We start from the raw sequence: 20736 nt of genomic DNA on the forward strand, positions 1-20736 counted from the left end.
GGATGAGGAATCTTTTTGGCTCGGCCAGATCTTTATCTCCTACCAACCCCTCAAGTCAACTTTGACAGGTGGAAGGGACCAACCACTAGCCAATCATCTGAGGACATAATGACATAAAGTGATTGACCCCTGTCAAAGTGCAGTGCTTTGCACAGTTCTTCTCAAACACCTGACAACCAACTGGGCCAAATGTGGCTCACCAACTGAAGATTCCCCACTCCTGCAGGTAGGGTATGTGGTCCAGGGTATGTACCTAAGGCTATGGCATGATCTAGCACAATACTATATTTATTTAAAATATATATTTACTTAGAAGTAAGTTCCTATTAGTTTAGCAGGGCTTACTCTAAGGTAAATGGATCTAGTATTGCAACTTTCTTATAAGAGATCATGATTTTGATTTTAAATGCACCTTAATACTATACTATACTATCCGGCAATTGCTTCTTACCTTATGCAGTTTCTCTAAGACCCATACACACTACACTCATGGGTTCTCCCTTGCTGTATCTTTTCATTACCAGTTCACAACACCCCCACACACTTGAGAACTGTGGGTATAGACTAAGATTCATTGTAGAGATAAGTCTTCTGAACTGCTTTATCATAACGGACATTTGAAGGTGGAGGCAATCCATTCATTCTAGGTTCATATTAGGTTCTGTGGTCTTAGGATTTTTGCCATATAGGAGTTAAAAGGATAGATGTACTCCTTGTGTGCTATGAAAGCAAGCAACTACCATAGAAAAGCAATTTGGACAATGGAGAAGATTCACATTTCCAACTTGCAATAGTCTCTACAGAAATTACTCTCTGAACACATAAGAAGATATACTGCTGATTAAGAACTTTAGAAAACACAGCACAATGTGTATAGCTTTTAGAGTGTTATCAACAATACCTACATGGGGTGTCTGAAAGCTCCCAGACATCTCTTGTGATTTCCCAGCATGCTCCATCCCAGGATATAGCCATCACTGCTTCCTGTCACAAGATGCCACTGATCAAACGACAGGCACTTCACAGGGCCTAGATGACCTTGTAAAGTCTGTTAAATGACAGATTTACTTTTGCATGGTGGTTAACCACTTCTAGAGATCACATGATTAAAGCTAATTATTTACATTGTCAATAACCACTAAGGTAAAAGAGTGACTAACCTCCTCTGGCCTTCTGCTGCTGAACCCCAAACAAAAATATGTAACCTATTAGAAATGTCAGATTTCTTACTGGAGTGGAAGGTAACCAGTGTAACATCTTTTAAAAAATAGGAACGAGGGAGAAATCCACAAAATTATAGATTTATCAGCCTAATTTCAGCTCCAGAAAAATTTGTAGAAAGCATCATTAAAGCTCTACCCATTATTAAACATAGGGCTTTTTTTGTGACAATACCGGTACAGAGTACTGGCCCTTATTTTTTTGCTGCCCATGCCAACCATTTTGTGCTGGTACTCAACGACACTTTTATCAAGATATGAATACCAGCACCTCATTTTTTCCAAAAAAGCACTGATTAAACATATAGAAGAACCAGCTTTGCTGAAGAACGATCAGCATGGCTTTTGCGCAGACGAGATTTGTCTCAACAAACGTAGAATTTTTGAGCATATCAAATATGTAGGTGGGGTGATACAACAAACATGATATACTTGGATTTTCAACAACTTTTAATGAAGTCCCACACTACATACCTCCTGTTCCCCAGAAAACCTCCACAGTCAGTGAAAGTTCTCATATTTCATTCCTAATGAGTCATCACTATAAGCCAACTCTCTTCTAATTGTTTGGATTCTGGGGGACTTCCTCTTATTGCTATTCCTGTAGTCAGGGAATGCTAAGGAGGCTTGAAGCACTCCCTGACCTTCATCTTTTCCTGTACTTCCAGTGAAGAACCCATTGCATACTAACTTTTGGCAAGAGCAATTCATTGCCAAAGGGCAATTGTTGACCAGACGATTTCCTTCCTTTGACATCTCTGGTGTATCAATCCTCCCTGCTCTTTTGATCCAGCAAGGCAATTCTTACGAATATTTGTTACATGTCACACAGCAGTCTCTTTGCAAACCAATCAGATAATTTCTACTCTTTACAAAACATTAATGCTGCAAGCGGAAACTTTTTCTTGTTTTCTCTTAACCATATATTTGGTCACTGATGCTATGAAATAAAACCCTCTTTGGAAAATGATGAGAGAAATAAGAAAAGATAAATCCCAGTATGTCAGACTATTATTTACTAATTAATCTATAGACCATCTTTTAGGGCATAGGCCTCACTATGAAAGCAACATCTTGTTTTTATGCTGCTACTAATTCTGTGGCAAGGAAGCTTTTCCAGCTTGAGGGCCTTTTTCCGCTTCCAATGGCTGTATGTCAGTGGTGGGTGGGACCAGAGACAAAAATGAGGAGAGGAACTTTACCTTTTTACAGTAGGCTACATTCCAGCCATGCAAAAGTCAGAGGCACACGCACGCATGCGCACACGTACACACACACACTGCTTGCTAGGATAGAGAGAGGTGGGTGTACCTCTCTCCATCCTAGCAAGCAAGAGGCATTATCAAGGTTCAAGGACACATTCTAGAAGTGCAGAAGCATTCAAGGATGGCACAGAGCAAGGCTGCTGAAGGGCATGGCCTAGGTCAGATGTGGGGAACCTTTGGCCCTCCAGTTGTTGCTGAACTGCAACTTCCATCATCCCTGGCCATTGGCCATGCTAGCTAGGGTTGATGCGAGTTGTAGTTCAGCAACATCTAGAGGGCCAAAGATTTCACCTGGCTCAGGCAGAAGGGGCATGGCCTGAGGGTGAGGAATTGCCTGAAGGAGTCCTGAGGCCCAAATAGAGAAGTCTGAAGGGCCACATTTGCATCCCAAGCCCAAGGTTCCCCACCACAGTTGAACTTCACCTTGAATGTGTTGTTTGGTGCAAGATATTGAGCCAACATTTTCAGAGTCAGTCACTGTTTTGTAAGTATCATACCTTGATCAGTATACAGGTCTCAGCATGCCACACTTTCACTAGGCCCTTGTCGCAGGCACTCACAACGTGAGTTTCATTCATTTTAGCAGCCCAAACAATAGCTTTGTGCCCAAAAGTCTTCATGCATTTCCCAGTTTCTATATTCCACACTGTGAAAAACACAAAAAGATACAGTTAATTCATTTTCAGCACAATCCTAAGCATATTTATTTGGAGTACCAGCCACTGTGTTCAGTGTGGCTTAGGCTGTGATCCCAACCCTACTTACCTAGGGGTCCCACTGAATTCAATAGGACTGAGTAGACATGGTTAGGATTGTGCTACTCCCATATGTGTTTCTCCTGTGTAGGCATGCATACGATTGCAGCATAAGAGTCTTTATCTCAGAAGAGGTAAACAGTACGTTTAGCAGACTGTTGTGTTACAACATTTTTAATTTGATCTTAGGTTGTTTTTCATTCATTACTATTCTATTTTTACTTGCCTCAAATATTTGGGAAGAGAGTGTGAGGTGAGGGATGAAATATAATATAAATATATAAATAATCGGTTGAGAATCCATTCCATCCAAGGAGGTGAACGGCCTTTTCAGCCATGGTCCCAGGTTTTGGAATACCCTACCCCAAGAAGCCTTCTCCACTCTCTCCCTGATGGTGTTTCAGAGAGTTTTGAAAACCATTTTGATCCAGAGAGTCTTTGGGAGGGATTTGACTGATTTTATTTTTCCCCCTTTCGAGTTGTACCTCTTTAGTTGAAGGGTGGGATACAAACATTTTAAATAAATAAATTTAAGTAAACATTTAAGATTAAATTACACTTTTTTAGGCAAGATGATGGACAAATGAGTAGACTTATAAAACATTTTTCAGCCCTAGAATTTCATCCTCACTCCTTCTAATTGTGACTTTAGGTGGATGGGTCCCAACAGGTTGGAGCCAAAATGTGGTCTCTGAGAAACAAGGAGGAGGTATCTGCAAGCTCAAGATACTAGGCCTGAGATAAAAATATGTAAAACACAAATCTTTAGGGTCAACCTCCCCATAAAACAGGAAGACTGTGCATACATGCAGCTGCATGGAAAAAGGGGGAGGGAAGAACAAGGAACGGTGAACACACATGTAACTCAGTAAGGGGACAATCCAACTCACCTTTCCACCAGGCTGGGGTGAGTTGGATGCTGCGGAGTCCAGGCTCTGTGTGCCAGGCTCCGCCAGCAGCAGCCCTCCACAGCAGCAGAGTTGTGGCGCCACCAGGAGCTTGCTGGTACCGCCTGGGGGTCTGCCAGGGATGGCCAGCCCAGTGGAGGCCCCCGAAATGTGGCATGGCGGGGGAGAAACTGTGGGGGGAGTTACGCAAGATCCTCCTTGCGTTCAGAGCCCTCCTCTGGGTCCTGATCCCCTCCCAAACTCCACCGGCCAAAAGCCCAGCGCAGTAAAATAATTTTAATTGTGTCCCATTGTGGCTTGTGATGAGCACTTACTCACTGGAAGGCCTGTTTGTCAGAGCCAACACTTCCCGTCTGGCTCTTGTGCGTGGCTCCCGATGTTCAGCCAGGCTGGTGGCTCCCAAGCAGGAGGAGGATCCCGTGGAGCTTTCTGCCGGCTCCTCCTCCACCAGCTTCCTGGCATTTAGATTGCTCTGCCTGAGACTTAACATCCACAGTATACATTTAAAAGCACTCTTATATCACTATAACAATCATGTGGAATCCTGGAAACGGAACTTTGTTAAGGGTGCTGGGCCTATGAGGTCAGAGGTCAGCCCCCTTAACAAACTACAGTTCCAAGGATACTTTGGGGGAAGCCGTAGCTGTTAAAGTGGTATAAAAGTGCTTTTATATATATGGTGTGAATGTGACTGTCCCCTGGTGTCATTAAGCTGACGTGATAGGAGATAAATGCAGGATCTCACAGATCTCACCAAAGATGCAGGCGGACATGGCCAGTTCTCTCCTTGCCTTGCAAAACTCTGCAAAACTTGCAGCAAAGTCCAGCATATTTAGCAGCAACATCTGCTCCAAAAGAGGCACTCAGTACTAGGGATGGGCAAATACATCCATTTCAATTTCTCTCAGTTTCTTGTTTTTTACACTCTTAAATTCTGTTCTCCACATTTATTTATTTATTTATTAGATTTATATCCCATCCTTCCTCCCAGTAGGAGCCCACATCAGTACAGTAGGGCCCCACTCATATGGTGGGTTACGTTCCAGACTCCCACTGAAAAGCGAAAACCGCTGAAAAGTAGAACTCACTGAATAGAATGGTGCACGACGCCCAAAAACCGCTGTAAAAGCGGAACAAGCGCCGTATGAGTGGGGCTTTAGTCTAATTGCGTCTAATTGAGACCGCCGCATTAGCGAAGTGCCATAAAGCGAAGCACCGTAAAATGGGGCCCTACTGTATGTGATTATTATTTTATTGTTTAAAAAAAGTCATCATGAAAATTTGTCAGAATTTAGGGTGAATTTCCCCTCATACACATTTTTATATGCATTTTCTCATATTATACACATTTTTGCAAAGCAATTTCCCCAAATATAATGCTTTTAATGTTATTTTCACTAATATATTCATTAAATAGCAACTGCATTTTTGTACACATTACGTGGCTAGAGAACTGCAGTGCAAAATTTTGAGAAGTGCACATTTTGAAGGATGGCTTCAGTAAGTTTGCCTTTAAATATTAACAGAATTTCTCCCCCATCCCTTCTCTATCCTTCTCTTTACTCCTCCTGAGAGAGGTTGGTGAGGCAGGAGGACAAAGCAAACCCTTTATTTGCTCAGGGAGGAGATGCTAATGGTGCTGTCATCTGAGCATATGAACAGGGTGTGTGGGGGGTGTATTTCATATGAACATTATCAGAGTCAGCAAATAAAAGGAAGTCAGTTAGCTGAAAGGGAAAAATAAAAAATGGGGGAAAGGCAAGAAAAGGGAATTGTTTTGCTCCAGCCTCAGACAGCTTAACCATCCTGTGAAGGAGGTTATGGCAGTCTGGAAGATGAACAAGCGCATTCCTGTTAGGAGGGAGGGATACACTACAACATTTTGTTGCAGGTTCCACTTACTTCCCCAGATAGTGTAGTTGAGTGTAGGCAGGATTGGAGCCAAAATGGGCCCGCTATGAAATAAATTGAAGGTATTAGCATGCTTAGGTGAGTGAGTCCCAAAGAAATACAGAAGAACTTTTAAAAAAATATCCCAATGAGGACTGAACAGTCTTAGTAGCCTGTGGCAACAGTTGAATATTGAGTGTCAGCTGGAATAGAAAAATGGAAAATTGTGTTTCTTTACAGGCTTGTTTGAGCCCCTTGTAGCTTATGGCATCCTGGAAGAAAGCATGGCTGGCACCCTGAACGGGAACAGAGGGTAATGATGCACTATAACATATTGTTGCAGTTCCCACTAGAATCCCAAGATTCTACAAATCTTGCAATTACCAGTTGTTTACCCTCTCATTCTATGAAGTATAGATTTAACTAAAGTTGTAGATTTTCCTGTAATGTCTTGGGAGACATACAACCTCAACTTGCTCACTTTTTGCTGTGCAGTCTTTGGATCCAGACACAAATTTGTTCTTGTACAAATCCAAGCAAGTGATGCTCCCTGAATGACCATTAAAAATTTTCACACACGACCCAGTGAAGATATTCCACATTCTAAAAACACAGAATAAGAGGGGGAGAAGAAACAATCAAACACTGAATGTAACGAGTTGTTCATTGTTGACTTTCTGAGCATATCCAGAAGAGAACTCCAAATATTGCTGACCCACCACCACCATTTGTAAATCAGAAGAGTGGGAATAAATATCTGGAAGTATCATGCTTTGTACAACTTTATGTGGTTTATGATACTGGGGTTAATGCTTCATTTTTTCCTTTCTTTACCGTGTAGACTTTGGGAATCAGTCTTGGGGGCCATTGGCAATTGTTTATGTAGCAATGGCAGATTCAATATAATGCTGATTGAATCAGTAGATTTGTACTTCCAAATTGTTTAAGTTCTGACATTTCATCCACCTATATCTTTTTTCCAATGTACCTAATCTGTTGGTATCAGATGCTATAGCTTTTGCATTATGTATTGAACTTTAAAGATTTTGGTATATGGGTGTGGGATACAATGTAACAGATGGCACTGGGACTTTTAAAATGTGCTTTTTGGGGTATGAAGCAAAATCATTAAAAGTTCATAATCCAAAAATAACTGCAATCACCACAAATTGATCCACCAACACCTTATTGTAAATCCTGCTAGTGACTTGGAATAGTATTGCTGTTTCATCCACTGCTGCATTCTGTAGTTTATGGCTCATTATTGTGTGAACTACCCTGGAACTGAGAAATGAGGGTATATAATTTTTAAAAATTAATGTTTAAAAAGATTACAGTACCTGATTTGCCATCCTGGAGCTCAGTTCTCAGTTCCAGCCTTTGATATTTTTGTACCAGCAAAAATCAAAATTACCCTTCTCTTTTCTTCTCTTGCAGTGGACTGGAGCTAGGCTCCCCCCACACACACATTTCAACTGATACGCAGACGTGAAAGAGGTAGCAAACGATGTTCCTTCTGGAATCTGCCACCTTAAGCAGACTGTTTCTCCTTAGGACTGGTCCTGTCTGAGGTGGATTCATCACTTTGGTGTGTTTTTTTAAATGAAGTTGCTATACACATGGGGGGGGAACAAATAAATCCTAGGTTGGCTCCAGGTTTCTGGGGGCCCTCAGGCATGGGGTATCAGTGGGCCCTTGTCCCCTCCCTTTTCTACTCAAATGACATTCTTCCTCCTTGTGGCCCTACTCCTTTAAAATAAAACAAATATTGGCTGATACAGCAACCCCCTCTTGTAAAATAAAAACACAAAATTTTGATTTATTTTAATTTGTTGGGGTAAATTTACCTGTTTGTACCTAAGAATTTATTCTGGCTTACCATATTAATGACAGGCAGATTATATGAATAGTATCAGAGCCTGGGATCCTCCACAAAATGTACTGAGAAATAATTCTCATTTTTCACTGTTTCTGTTGGCTTCTCTACTTCAGTGTTTTCACAGACAAAAAATGTGTGTTTTGAAAAAAGCACTTCAAATAAGCATTTCAATTCTCCATCATGATTTTCTACTCACACAGGAAGCTGCTTTATACTGAGTCAAATCACTGGTCCATCTAGCCCAGTCCTGGCTACACTTACTGGCAGCTGCTCTCCAGAGTTTCAAGCAGGAGTCTCTCCCAGAAAGTCTCTCAGGTTCAGTCCCTGATGGCATCTCTCCTACCTGGAAATGCCATTGCGGACTGAATCTGAGGGAATTCCTGCATGCAAGGCAGATGCTGCAATGGCCTTTTCCCTGCACTCACAACTTACTCAACTGTGCTGTTAGGAGGCATTGTAGAATTAACCTCAGAACCTGTTATTGCCATATGACACTGTTATATCAGAGCACTAGGGCAAGCCAAGGACAGAACAGTAGATGAAAGGCTGTCCTTTTAAACAAATACTATTTTTTAAAAGTTAAAATTCCATTTCTCAAAAAAGGCATTCAAAATAATTCAGCTACAATTCACTTATATGTTAAGAAGTGTGTATAGTGTATAAAACTGACACTAAATGATACTTCCACATTACAGGGCTTACAAGCAAAGAAACTTTCAGACCTATATAAACACAGACGCAACACAATACTACAGCATGCCTCTCAGTCCATCAGCAACCCTCACAAAAATATCTAGTAAAAGGAATCACCTTTGATGTATAGTGCAGAATAAACACACAGCACTGGTGAAGATTTAATGCTATTAGTATTAATAATATAGCACTTTGAATGAAGGACTGAAAAAAAGGGCCTTTCTAAGGACAACCTATTAGTCTGTGAACGTGTTACCACCAGACATTGAAAGTGTACAAGTTTCCAAGTTAAAGAGACACATGATAACTAGGACCTCCTGCCAAACTGGTTTCAAATCCCTGCTCAGCCATGAAGCTCACTGGGTGGCCTTGGGCCAGTAACTCTCTCTCCGTCTCATCTATCTCACAGGGGTGTTGAGAGGATAAAATGGGGAGGGGAAGAACCAACTTTGGGCTCCTTATAGAAAAGGCTCCCCCTTTAGGATGTGCACACCTTAACATGGTGAGGGGGTTTGAGAGTGTTGAAGAAGCTGAGAGCAATGCTGTCAGGAGTCTAGACCAAGAGGCTAGACTCCTAGCAGGGGCACCCATGGTGGAATGGTCAAAGCTGAGACACCAGACTAAGATGCATCAAAACTCAGAGGAAGACAATGGTAAACCACCTCTGAATACCTCTTACCACAAAAACCCTATGAACAGAGTATCCAAAATGTCAAGGATTATATCAATACCTCGGCACTGTCATTAACCAAAATTGAGTCAATAGTCAAGAAATCAGAAGAAGGCTAGGACTGGGGAGGGCAGCTATGAGAGAACTAGAAAAGGTACTCAAATGCAAGCATGTATCACTGAACACCAAAGTCAGGATCATTCAGACCATGGTATTCCCGATCTCTATGTATGGATGTGAAAGTTGGACAGTGAAAAAAGCGGATAAGAGAAAAATCAACTCATTTGAAATGTGGTGTTGGAGGAGAGCTTTGTGCATACCATGGACTGCAAAAAAGACAAATAATTAGGTGTTAGAACAAATTAAACCAGAACTGTCACCAGAAGCTAAAATAATGAAACTGAGGTTATCATACTTTGGACACATCATGAGAAGGCATGATTCACTGGAAAAGACAGTAATGCTGGGAAAAAAAGAAGGGAGTAGAAAAGAGGAAGGCCAAACAATAGATGGATTGATTCCATAAAGGAAGCCACAGACCTGATCTTACAAGATCTGAACAGAGTGTTTCATGACAGATGCTCTTGGAGGTCACTGATTCAAAGGGTCGCCATAATCATAATCGACTTGAAGGCACATAACAACAACAATAGAAAAGGCATTATATAAATAATAATAGGAGCTCCCTAGGTACAACTGGGGTGATGGAGAGGAGAGGAGAGGAAGAGAGGGAATTCATATACAAAAGCCCCAGTACAGACCTGAACAATGGAAACTTGCCTGTAAAAGGAGACGGAAGCTCTTCTCACACTCACACACATACACACAATCAGATCAGTGGGACAAAGGTAATGAGGGGGTGGGGAGGCAATAATTATTATGTAATTAAGGCTGCACTCCAATGCACTTACCTGGGAGTAAATCCCATTGAACCCAATGGAGCTTACTTCTGAGTACACATTATTGGATGGCAGCCTAAGCAAACCAGGAAAGCCTTCCTACCTTCTTTCCAAGCTCCAAATCCCACTTTTAGGCTGTAATTCTAACTACATTTAACTGGGAGGAAGCCCTTCTGAATTCGACAGGGCTTACTTCTGAGCAATTAGAATAGACATAGTTAGGCTCTTTTTCAGCCCCTTCCTCCCCTCAGCATTGCCTTGCTTCTGCTGCCATAGGCCAGTAAGCTCCACACCTCCTCCCATTCCTGAAATTCAGGACAGGCCAAGGCAGCTCCTTAGCAACTGGCTTGCTGCTTCTTTTGAGCAGAACAGTTGCTGTGGAGCTAGCTGGGGCTTGCCTGTGCCGCTGCCCACTGATTCTCTCCTCTGCTGTTGGCCTGGGTTTATCCTGAGAGGGGGCCCTGGGGCCCTGTGTGGGATCCTGGGCCCTTGGGCCAGTGCCCAACCTGGCTGTGTGCTAGCGCCAGGCGTGAATAAATAAAAACTAGCGGGGCTTAATTCTGAGTAGACCTGCATAGAGTTGAGAATTATAATGAAGGTACCCATGGTAAAAGCTGGAGCAGGTGGTCTTTATTCTGGATTAGTTAATCCAGAACAGTTTCGTCTTTGGCTTTGCCTATCATTGGCTCTGGCTGTGCCCAGTGCTGGCATGCTCCTCCCAGCTGATTACCCCCGAGAGAATGTGGCCCTCACCAAAAAAATGTTGCTTATCCTTGTCACAGAAGTACATGCCAACTAGCCCACCTTAACTAATTTTAGGCTCAAGGGACAAAATATAAAGTCAATATATTTAGGCCCTACCAACAATGAATCACTCAAGTGACATGGAATTAAATGGGATTTAAGTAACCTTAACTTCTTCCAGATTATGCCTACTATGTTTGTTTATTTATTAAAGTTGTTTAAACATGTTTTTAAATATGTTTTCTTTTTAAGATGTTTTTAGTGTTTTTGTTTGCCACCCTGGGCTTCTTGTACCCAGGAGGAAAGGAGGGATATGAATTAATTAATTAAATAATATTAGTATATCCAAATGCAATGTAAAGATTTAGGACCAGCACAGCTCACCTGATGCTGAGATCGTAGCTGCCGCTCAGAAGCAACCCTTTCTGTTCATTGAGATATATGGCCCGGATGCTCCCAGCATGTCCAAAAAGGATAGGAGGGACGCGCTTCAGGTCATTCATATCCATCAAATGGACTTTTCGGTCCACAGAACCAATGGCCAACAACTTCCCACCGCTGTAGTGAATCACTCTGTTTGGATCCAAACTGAAGAGGAAGCAAGAGGGGAAAGTAAGAACCTGATTTGAAAATGGAAATGGACTGCCTTCAAGTCGATCCTGACTTATGGCAACCCTATAAATAGGGTTTTCATGGTAAGCGGTATCCAGAGGTGGTTAACCATTGCCTTCCTCTGAGGCTGAGAGGTAGTGACTGGCCCAAGGTCACCCAGTGAGCTTCATGACTATGTGGGGATTCGAACCCCCAACACTCTAACCACACTACACTGGCTCTCTAAGAACCTGATTTAGTTTGAGATATTTATTTCATTTATATTTTGCCTTTCTTCCATGGTGGAATTCATGACAGTTAACTTTGGGCCCATGCATACCTAACTGCAAAATCTGCGTTTTCCATATTCGGTTGGTGGCCTCAAAATCCATACATGTCCTGTTTGTGGTCGGATTATTGTGAAAACCCAATTATCAAGCATCCATTTGTGTGGGATTTTTGTGTGTGTCTAAATTGCTTTAGCACTGGCTACTCCTCTTAAGTCCACCCCTTTTCAGTGATTGGTCCATAATGGTAATTTGCTTTTCGCACACTTTTTCAGAACAGCGCAGAAATGTGTATCTTTTTTAAAATACCAACACATGCGGAGGTTTGTGGATGTGCTATTGGGTGGGAAGGAGACGGGAAAGTATATTGGTTTTTCGGTGTTATTTCTTATGCAGATTTTTGAATGCGAAAATCCGTACTAGCTTGCAATGTTATATGGACGATGGTGAATTAATGAGGACACAAAGCAATATTGCAGATTATACAGTCATATGGACAGGCTCATAGTGTTTCCAGGAGGTCTCCCATCCGAGCAGTGACCAGATCTAGATGTGTATAGCATTGTGTGCTCTCAGACTATAGCCCTGGGACTAGTTTACAGGGGCAGCTGCTGCTGCTGAAGCAGCAGCAATGCTAACAAAACCTTGATCATTGCAGCAATTTTTACTATCTTCCCATGTCTAAATCAGGCCTCCCCAGCCTGGTGCCTTCCAGATGTTTTGGACTACAACTGCATTTGCCGTTGGAGCATAGACTTGGATGATGGTTATGTTAATAGGTTTCCCCTTAAATCTCATTGATATAAATCACACAGTCCTTGCGTTATAGCTCTTAATTGTTTTTGCTGTGTGTGCCTATGCAATTATTTTGTTTGCTTTTACACTTTCAGACTTTTCACTGTGATGGAGAAACTCCAAAGATCCTTGACAATCTTTTAATTTTATGAATATTATTTTAAAATAAAAACAAAACATGGTCTGTGCCTGCAGTGGTGCACAGCCAATAAAATCCTTACAACTTCTTGTCACTATGCAATATGCTTTGTGAATGCATTACAGTAGAGACAGGTTGTGTACATCTTCTACATACAGTACATCTTTGTTCTCCCATGATATCTGGGCTATTCTTATTGTTTGTTTGTTTGTTTGTTTGTTTCTTTGATTGATTGATTGATTGATTGATTGATTGTATTTATACACCGCCCCTTAGCCAAAGCTCTCTGGGTGTTCTACAATAACTAAAAACATTAAAAACAAATATACAAATTTAAAAACACATCTTTTAAAAACAATTTAAAACACAATTAATTTTTTTTAAAAAACACATGCTAGAACGCCTGGGAGAAGAGGAAAGTATTATTTGCATTTTAAGGATCAGCTGGGATGGGCAATGAACTAAAATGACATATTGTCAGAAATGTGCCTCTATATACTTCTATCTTTGCTCCAAACAGGTCTGGGGGGGTTAAAAAGATACCTATCTGAGAGCAAAGATACCACTGAGCTCCACAGAATTTCAAATGAAGAATACATGTCCAGTGACAGCAAGTCCTCCCTTGAAGTCAAGCCAAAGGCAGCACAGAATAATGCAAATTTGCTAGTTTAAAATGTTTTCTTCCTTGGGAAAGGAAAGAGAGAGAGAGAGAGAGAGAGAGAGAGAGAGAGAGTGTACACACACACACGCAGAGAGAGAGAGAGAGATTCCCCTTAGCATGTTTCTCCTGGGGACAGAGCTCCATGTTTCACTATTTTTAAAATATCACTGGAGACTCATGGGATGAAAAAATCCCCATGTATTGTGGAACAACAATTTTGAGGCACATCTGGCAGGATTTTGGAGGGGAGAAGGGAGTGGAATGAGGGAAAACATGTTTTCTGCCATGTATGCATACCTGTCGATTAGAATTCGGACATTATAGCCACCGCAGAAGACGTTCCTTTCTTCTAACTTGACAGTGTTTGTCTCTTGGCCATGATAAGCTTTGTGCAGGTGTTCAGACTCCTTAAAGCAAAATGAAGAACAATGGTGACAGCTGATGAGAGAGAATCACACACAAGGAAGTAGGTGGCCTCAACAGAAGCAGAAGTGGACTTCATCTACTACTACCACCACCACCACCTAGAAGCCTACCAAGAGCCTCCTCTACCTTGTATGGACAGTGTGATATGACAAGCCAGGTACACAGACTCACACAACAATCTGTGCAAACTTGGGCTATTATTCCTTTGTTGGGGGGGGAGCATAGTTTCAGGTTGACAAACTTTCACTCTTCCATGCTCCAGGCATGTTTTCTCTTTGTGAGGTATCCACAGAGACGAGGCAACCAGTGGCAGATAACTGAGCAGAGCCCAAGAATTTCCCACCACCTACTCAGATCCAGTCCAAGGAAATCCAGGAGTGCAGAAGACCCACAATGCACCTTTCTTATTAGTTGCTTATTCTTGATTATTAATGAGATGATGTTGCCTTCAGTGTTTATCCGGGGAATGGTAACCTTGACTATTTTTGCATAGTTGGAAATTGCTCGTTTAGGGCATGACCCCTGCAACAGAAGCAAGAGACATTGTTAGGTAATTATGCAAGACAAAATCCTTTAAATAAATAGGTTGGCACTGAAAAGTTAAAACAAAAATTGCTGCAGTTGGTGCAAGGTACTTTTTGGCCTCTTCATGGGACAGCAGGTCCAGCCTTACTGACTGCTGCACTCCACATATTAAACACACTTATCTGATGGTACAGGAAGCCTTGGACTATGACCACACCATTTGGAACCACAGATCCAAAACAAAACTGAAAACAAGTAGTTGAAGTGCAAAGGGTTTCTTGTTGAATAGTGTGCCCCAACAAAACATCTTATACCACATTTGAAAGAGATAGGCACACCTCTGGAAATTATATGCAGGTCCAAAATGTCATGAAAAAGGCAACACTGAAATAAGATATGTGCCTTGTACATTGCTCATAAACTGGCACAAATGTCATGCATGTCTTTGTCACGTTGTATGACGTGCGTAAAGTACAAACATGGTGGTGTGACCTCAAGCCATCCCTATATTGAAAAAGGTCTACTTACGCTACTTACATTCATAGCATGACAAAGTGGTATATTGAGAGATGTCTCATGTTAAGCAAAGAACTCCACTTGTCTTTATCAATGCATAGCAGAGCCAAGCACATCTGTGTGATCTCCCATGCCCAATTAATTTGCTAGTTTTTCCTCTTTCTTTGTTGTACAGACATGCTGTTTTAGTACTGAAACAGTGTACAGGTGTGCAGTTATTATGAAAAGTTTTTCTTATTTTAGGAGAGTAACAGATAAATAATTTCTGTCTGTGTCTCTCTGTCTGTCTCCCTCCCTCCCTCTCTTTAAATTAATCCAATATATGAGCAAGGGTGAAGACAATGAAAACTAAGCACATACATTATATACAGGAGATTAGGAAACACCAGAGAATATGAGGTGAATGTGCAATGTTATGAATGTGAATTAAGTCATTCATGTGAATGTGATACCAACCAACACCTTGCCAAATGGAAAACTGTTGTGTCCCCAGATGCGGGCTTAGTAGATGGAGATGGGTCCTCTGAAAATGCACCTGTGTCTGCCAAACATAGTGTTCCAAGCAGCCCTCTGAATTGGAGGTGAAGGATAAGAGCTCAATATGGAAAAGAAGTCCCCTGGGCCTATGAAATGATAAGGGTCACTATCCTAAGTGACAAGTATGGGGGAAAAGTTCCCCCACCTGCTCCACAATGACAATGGGTTAAGGAGAATTCTGTAGTACCTGCAGGTATGCAATCTCACTCCTGAGGGAACGATTCGATATAATATCCTTCCGAATTTGCTTGACAAGGAAGTTCCAGTGTGGACTCACTTTGGCACATCTATTCAGGGATTTCAGGTCCAGCATTCCTAGAGGATCACAAAAGGAAGTTTGTTGATCTGATGCTTCCTAAAAGGGTATCATTCGAGAGCTGTTGCAGGGCCAGATTAAGACATGCTGAGGACCTAAACTAGGTAAAGTTTAAGAGACACCATATAGTCACCAAAAATAAAACAAAAACAGAAAGGTCAATGAAAATAGAAATAATAAAGTTTCATATTTGCATATATACCAGTAGATAGGCGAGGATGCAACTAAAAACTAACCATCTAACTAAAATATGTATCTTGCAATAAAAGCCTGGTGCAATCTGCGCTTGACCTGAGCCAGACCTCACCTGCTATCACTGCTGTTTGACAATTTATGGAAGACACTTAATGAAATGTTGATATAAATTATAGTTATTTCTGCACAGATTTATAAACCGCCCTGAGCTCCTACTGGGAACAAGGGTGGGATATAAATCAGATTAAAAACAAACACAATATAACAAATAATTGTGTAGCCTTTCAGTATATTTTTGTCATATCATAACAACAATGTCTGTTTTAGAATCTGTTTCCTTTATTTTTTAACCAATTATCTAAAACTTGAAAATTATTTTTAGAAATTATATTTAGAGGCTCCTCATAATCTGAGGCCCTAAACTGTAGTTTACTTAGTTTGTGCATAAATCCAGCATGGTAGGAAAAGTGAGCGATCCTTACTCAATATGTACTTGGATAGGTGGATGGGCAGGCAGCGAATGAAGTCTTTGAATTTGTTGATGTTGGGGGGCTTTTGGGAAGATTTTGTGACATTTAGTGCAGTGGAAGTGCCACTGGCACTATCCACGCCCTCAGATGAATCTCCAGATAGCTGATCTGACTCTTTGGACCAAACCCTTTGCGAACGTAGATGACCTGTGGGATGGATAAGAAAACCAACAAACTGTATTCCAGGATGGTAATAAAAAGGACTGGCAGGATAAGAACTTAAAGTTACCTTCTATATCCCCACAGTGAAAAGGGTGCACCCTGAACAAGCAGCCTATGTCTCTGAGCAATTGTGCCTCTACATATATTTGTTATACATGGACCAGGGCTTTGAGGGAGATGTCATGTAGCCAGTGTATCATACTGTCCTATATCTTGGAGGGACTAGGAAACACTAGTTTTTTATTATGCCAACTGGCTAGTAGCTACTATTATTTTTCAGACGTGTTTCCTAAAGAAAAATGGAGGCCTGAACTTATACAAGAGATACAGAAAATTAAAGAAAAGAGCTTCAGGTATCAGGTGTCTTGCTGAAATAAAATATGTTTCCAAGGTAACGATTTCAACCTTTTTAAAATAATTGTATTGGGGTGCCATTTTCTACCCTCCACTTAGGTAGTTAAGACCATCAATAGCCCTGGCAATAATGTCTGGTCCCTCCCCTTTTGCATATAAAAATAGGTATAATTTTGTCACAAAATTTTGAAATGGTTTTTGCATATTAAAATGACAAATATAGTACACATAGATGGTTGGAGATATGGATGAACAGACAGACAAATAGATTGAATTAAATAATACCTAATGTGCTGCTCTTCTCGGAAGCAAGATAGTTCTGCACAATGGAAGAAAAACCAGAGGAGTGAGATGTGAAATGACTTACTGTGCCAGACTTCTCATGCTCCTTTGGAGGTATCACTACATCTTCTGCCTGATCCTTATCCAGCAGGGCTGGAATGATTTAAATCACACATGAAAACAAAAAAACACCTCAAAGAAAGTAATTCTATGTGGCAGGATGGGAGAACCCACTTACCTCATGACTCTCCATATGCTTCATCATGGTCATAGTACTGGAGTGTCAGACATGTTGGAATTAATTCATGTGAGAATGGGGTATTGCTGGTCTAGTTCAATGAGCTTTTGAATTCCCCAGTGATACTGTCTGGCTTTCAGCAGATTGCTGGGATCAAATGTGTGGAATGCCCTAAATAAGATTTATTCCCAGGAACATGGAGGCTAATATTTTTGTGATACATACAGGCCAACAAAGGACCATCCTCCAAAGACGTAATGTGTGCGTGGTGTCCTCCCTCCACAGCACTGGAAAGGTAGTAATGTGGGAAACCTTCATGCTTTTGGTGAACCAGGATTGCCCTTCATATTGCTTAAGGCAGTACATTCTATGTTTTAAACATCTGTAACACAAATCGCTCTTTTAAAAAAAATCCAGAGGAAAGAGGTTCTACAGCTTCCCTTGGCTCCTTATTCCATTCCTGAATCTCTCTTGTTTCCCAAATAAATCCTTTGCTTCTTGTCCAGTTCTCAGGGCCAAAGCAGACATGATGTTAAATGTGCCTTTGCATATAACATGCATGTTTCATTAAATGCAAACAGCACCCACTGGAGAGGCATGTCTAATAATTATTGGGATCTCAGCAGTTGGGGAGGGAGGAATGTCCTCCCAATTTAAATAGCTTCAGATGAGCTTTCCATCAGAATGGCAGCAGGGACAGAAACTTCTCCTCCCCATTTGCTGTGATCCTGACAATTAAATCCTGACAAAAAAAAAGTTAGTCATGTTTGGCTTTGTCTTCAATTAATAGACTATGTTCTTATTCTTCCTCTTTCAAACATCCTCTAAAATATCTGAAAACTTTTAGGTTAGCCTGTCCTCATATGGTTCTTTTTCTGTGGCCTTCATCCTCCGCAAAGCTGGATTCTTTCCAATTTTGCCAACACCCTTCTTGCATTGTAATGCTTGAATACAAAGTTGGATGGAATGGTACTATTGAATCCCAAGTCTTGGAAATGATGTTGCTATGAACACAACTTAAAATGGCATAATTAATTTAATGCTTTAGCACCACATAATTTACTGTGAAGATGATTTACTCATAATTTACTCATCTTCAGTTTACAGTCCTCCATAACCCCTAAATCATCCCTCATCTTACATTTGTACATTTTGTTTCCTATGTAATACTCTACTTTTAGGTCCAGCTCACACATGGCCCTAAACTCATAATTCTACATGCAGCAGGGCATGGGAGTAGGTTGTGAGCTCACACATCCTCTTCCACTGCACATACAACCTTGTATATGAAGTAGGTGTGAAACAAAAACATGTCAAATTCCTAAGTATTACATTTATGTAATTTATCCCCTCTTTTTTGTGGAGGGTGGTTTGCATGAGTGGTGCCTATACATGAATTCATTTACATGCATAGGCTTCAGTTCACACTGAAGGGTCTATGACCAATGGGAAAGTGAAATCCCACTGCATCTAATGCATATACACCAACTCCTTGTGTAGTAAACCACACCATCATTATGGGCAACATCTTGCACCAACAGGATTATCTTTTTCCTTGTTGGAGCTGAGAGTTGCAACCAAAGGGTTATCTGTTTCAATGGTAATTAAAATGCTCCTCCCTGAAGTCAGGGATGGGGATCCTGTGGCCCTCCAGATGTTGCATTCCAGGTCCCATCAGCCCCAGGCAGCATGGCCAGTGGTCAGGGATGATGGGAGTTTTATTTATTTATTTATTTTATTTCATTTTTAAACCGCCCATAGCGAGTAGCTCTCTGGGCGGTGAACAAAACAAGATTAAAATACAATATTACAATAAAATTAAAATAAAATCAGCAACAAGTTAGACGAAAAACATTACATGAAACACATTGAACATTAAAATGCCTGGGAGTATAGCCAGGTCTTAACCTGGCGCCTAAAAGAAAGTACTGAAGGTGCCAGGCATATCTCCTCAGGTAGGCTGTTCCACAGTTCGGGGGCCACCACAGAAAAGGCCCTAGATCTAATAACAATCCTCTGGGCATCCTGATGAGTTGGTACCCGGAGGAGGGCCTTGGATACTGAATGAAGTGAACAGGTAGGTTCATAGCGGGAGAGGCGTTCCACAAGGAGCACCTGGAGGTTCCCTACCCAAGTTCTGAAGTTACCTCTACTAGATCAAACACCCTAATTTATGCAAGTGAATTTACGAATGTCACTAGATCCTTGGGCAATATAAATTGGGACAGTTTCTTCAACGTTGTTGGTTGACCATAAGCAACTAGGAAACTGTCTGCCCAACAAAGAACTATATTAGGACAAATGCAATAGTAAAAGACACTGGCCCACTTCTCCCACTCCTTCTTATTCTGATGCCTGGTTGAGAGTCAGAGATAGCTCCTGCAGCCCCCGAGAGCATCACAGTGTTACCTTTGTCCTTTTCCACCATTTTGGAGGTGACCATCTCATCTTGGCTTAAGAAGATACGTATCATGCTGGCAGCCATCAGCAACAACTGTGTGTCACACATCTGTAGCAAAAGCAAGATGTAGTTTGCTTTGCTCCAGAAACTGGCATTTAAGAACCACTTCCATAGGTCTGCCATGGACTGCTCCAGTTTCTGTGGATCCAGTGCCCGGTCCAAGGTGGAAGAGGCCATCAAGCTGGAGCTGACACATGAACGGCTGTAGGTGAAATCCTTAGTGTCAGTAGCCTGTAGGAGATTCCAGGCATACTTCAAGAGGTCCTGACTTTTGAAGCGTTTTATGATCCCTACCAAGAATTGTCCCTGAGAGGCACGGCTGGCACGGACAAACCACTCACGGGTGGAGAATGCCTTCCAGGACAAGATGCAGGATTTACAACTGTGGCAAACAGGCACCAAGTCTGTTTGCTTCTCACATCGTAAGTCTGGCGTGTACTCTAGTTTATATTCCAGGATCTCCGGCACTACTTCTACTACTACTGGACAGGTCTTCATAGTATCAGGCCGTGTTTCACATACACATATACACAAATCACTGACAGACACAAGGGCCACCAGCCAAAGGCAAGCAAACAGTTACCTAATCACCTCTCTCTACGACCCTAAATCTCTGTCTAGCAGTAACAGCTTTCTGTTTGTAGAACTCCTTCTTTTTCAGAACTCCTAGGAGACACAGTTAGTACCGTAATTCTCCTAGAACTTGCTGGAGTAAAAATGTCTGTAGTCAACATACCATATAGATTCTAATGGAAGGATATGTCTCTGTATCAAGATATGCTATAGACAGATATCAAA

The 20736-nt window shown here is 41.4% G+C and overlaps 1 protein-coding gene and 1 long non-coding RNA gene across 7 annotated transcripts in view; one reads left to right on the forward strand and one right to left on the reverse strand.

The window, feature by feature from the left end:
- The window catches only part of LOC133380031 (uncharacterized), a 40525-nt gene extending 24311 nt beyond the window's left edge, over positions 1 to 16214 (forward strand). For 3 of the 6 annotated variants that reach the window (XR_009761339.1, XR_009761338.1, XR_009761341.1), the window contains exons 5-6: positions 7476 to 7626; positions 13782 to 16214. This is a non-coding gene — a long non-coding RNA (uncharacterized LOC133380031). Of the gene's footprint in view, positions 1 to 7475; positions 7627 to 12691; positions 12780 to 13781 lie in introns of those variants that run through there. The other 3 variants (XR_009761337.1, XR_009761336.1, XR_009761340.1) reach the window with 3 other exon arrangements.
- The window catches only part of FBXW10B (F-box and WD repeat domain containing 10B), a 41244-nt gene extending 20808 nt beyond the window's left edge, over positions 1 to 20436 (reverse strand). The window contains exons 1-9 of the mRNA XM_061616479.1: positions 19887 to 20436; positions 16394 to 16588; positions 15588 to 15715; positions 14222 to 14344; positions 13694 to 13803; positions 11308 to 11511; positions 6520 to 6641; positions 2983 to 3131; positions 906 to 1048 (exon numbers count right to left, since the gene is read on the reverse strand). Of these exons, the coding sequence (XP_061472463.1) occupies positions 906 to 1048; positions 2983 to 3131; positions 6520 to 6641; positions 11308 to 11511; positions 13694 to 13803; positions 14222 to 14344; positions 15588 to 15715; positions 16394 to 16588; positions 19887 to 20436 (1724 nt within the window). The remainder of the gene's footprint in view (positions 1 to 905; positions 1049 to 2982; positions 3132 to 6519; positions 6642 to 11307; positions 11512 to 13693; positions 13804 to 14221; positions 14345 to 15587; positions 15716 to 16393; positions 16589 to 19886) is intronic.
- Between the last annotated feature and the right edge of the window lie 300 nt (positions 20437 to 20736).

Source organism: Rhineura floridana, chromosome 3 (assembly GCF_030035675.1).
Source record: "Rhineura floridana isolate rRhiFlo1 chromosome 3, rRhiFlo1.hap2, whole genome shotgun sequence".
Taxonomy (NCBI): domain Eukaryota; kingdom Metazoa; phylum Chordata; class Lepidosauria; order Squamata; family Rhineuridae; genus Rhineura; species Rhineura floridana.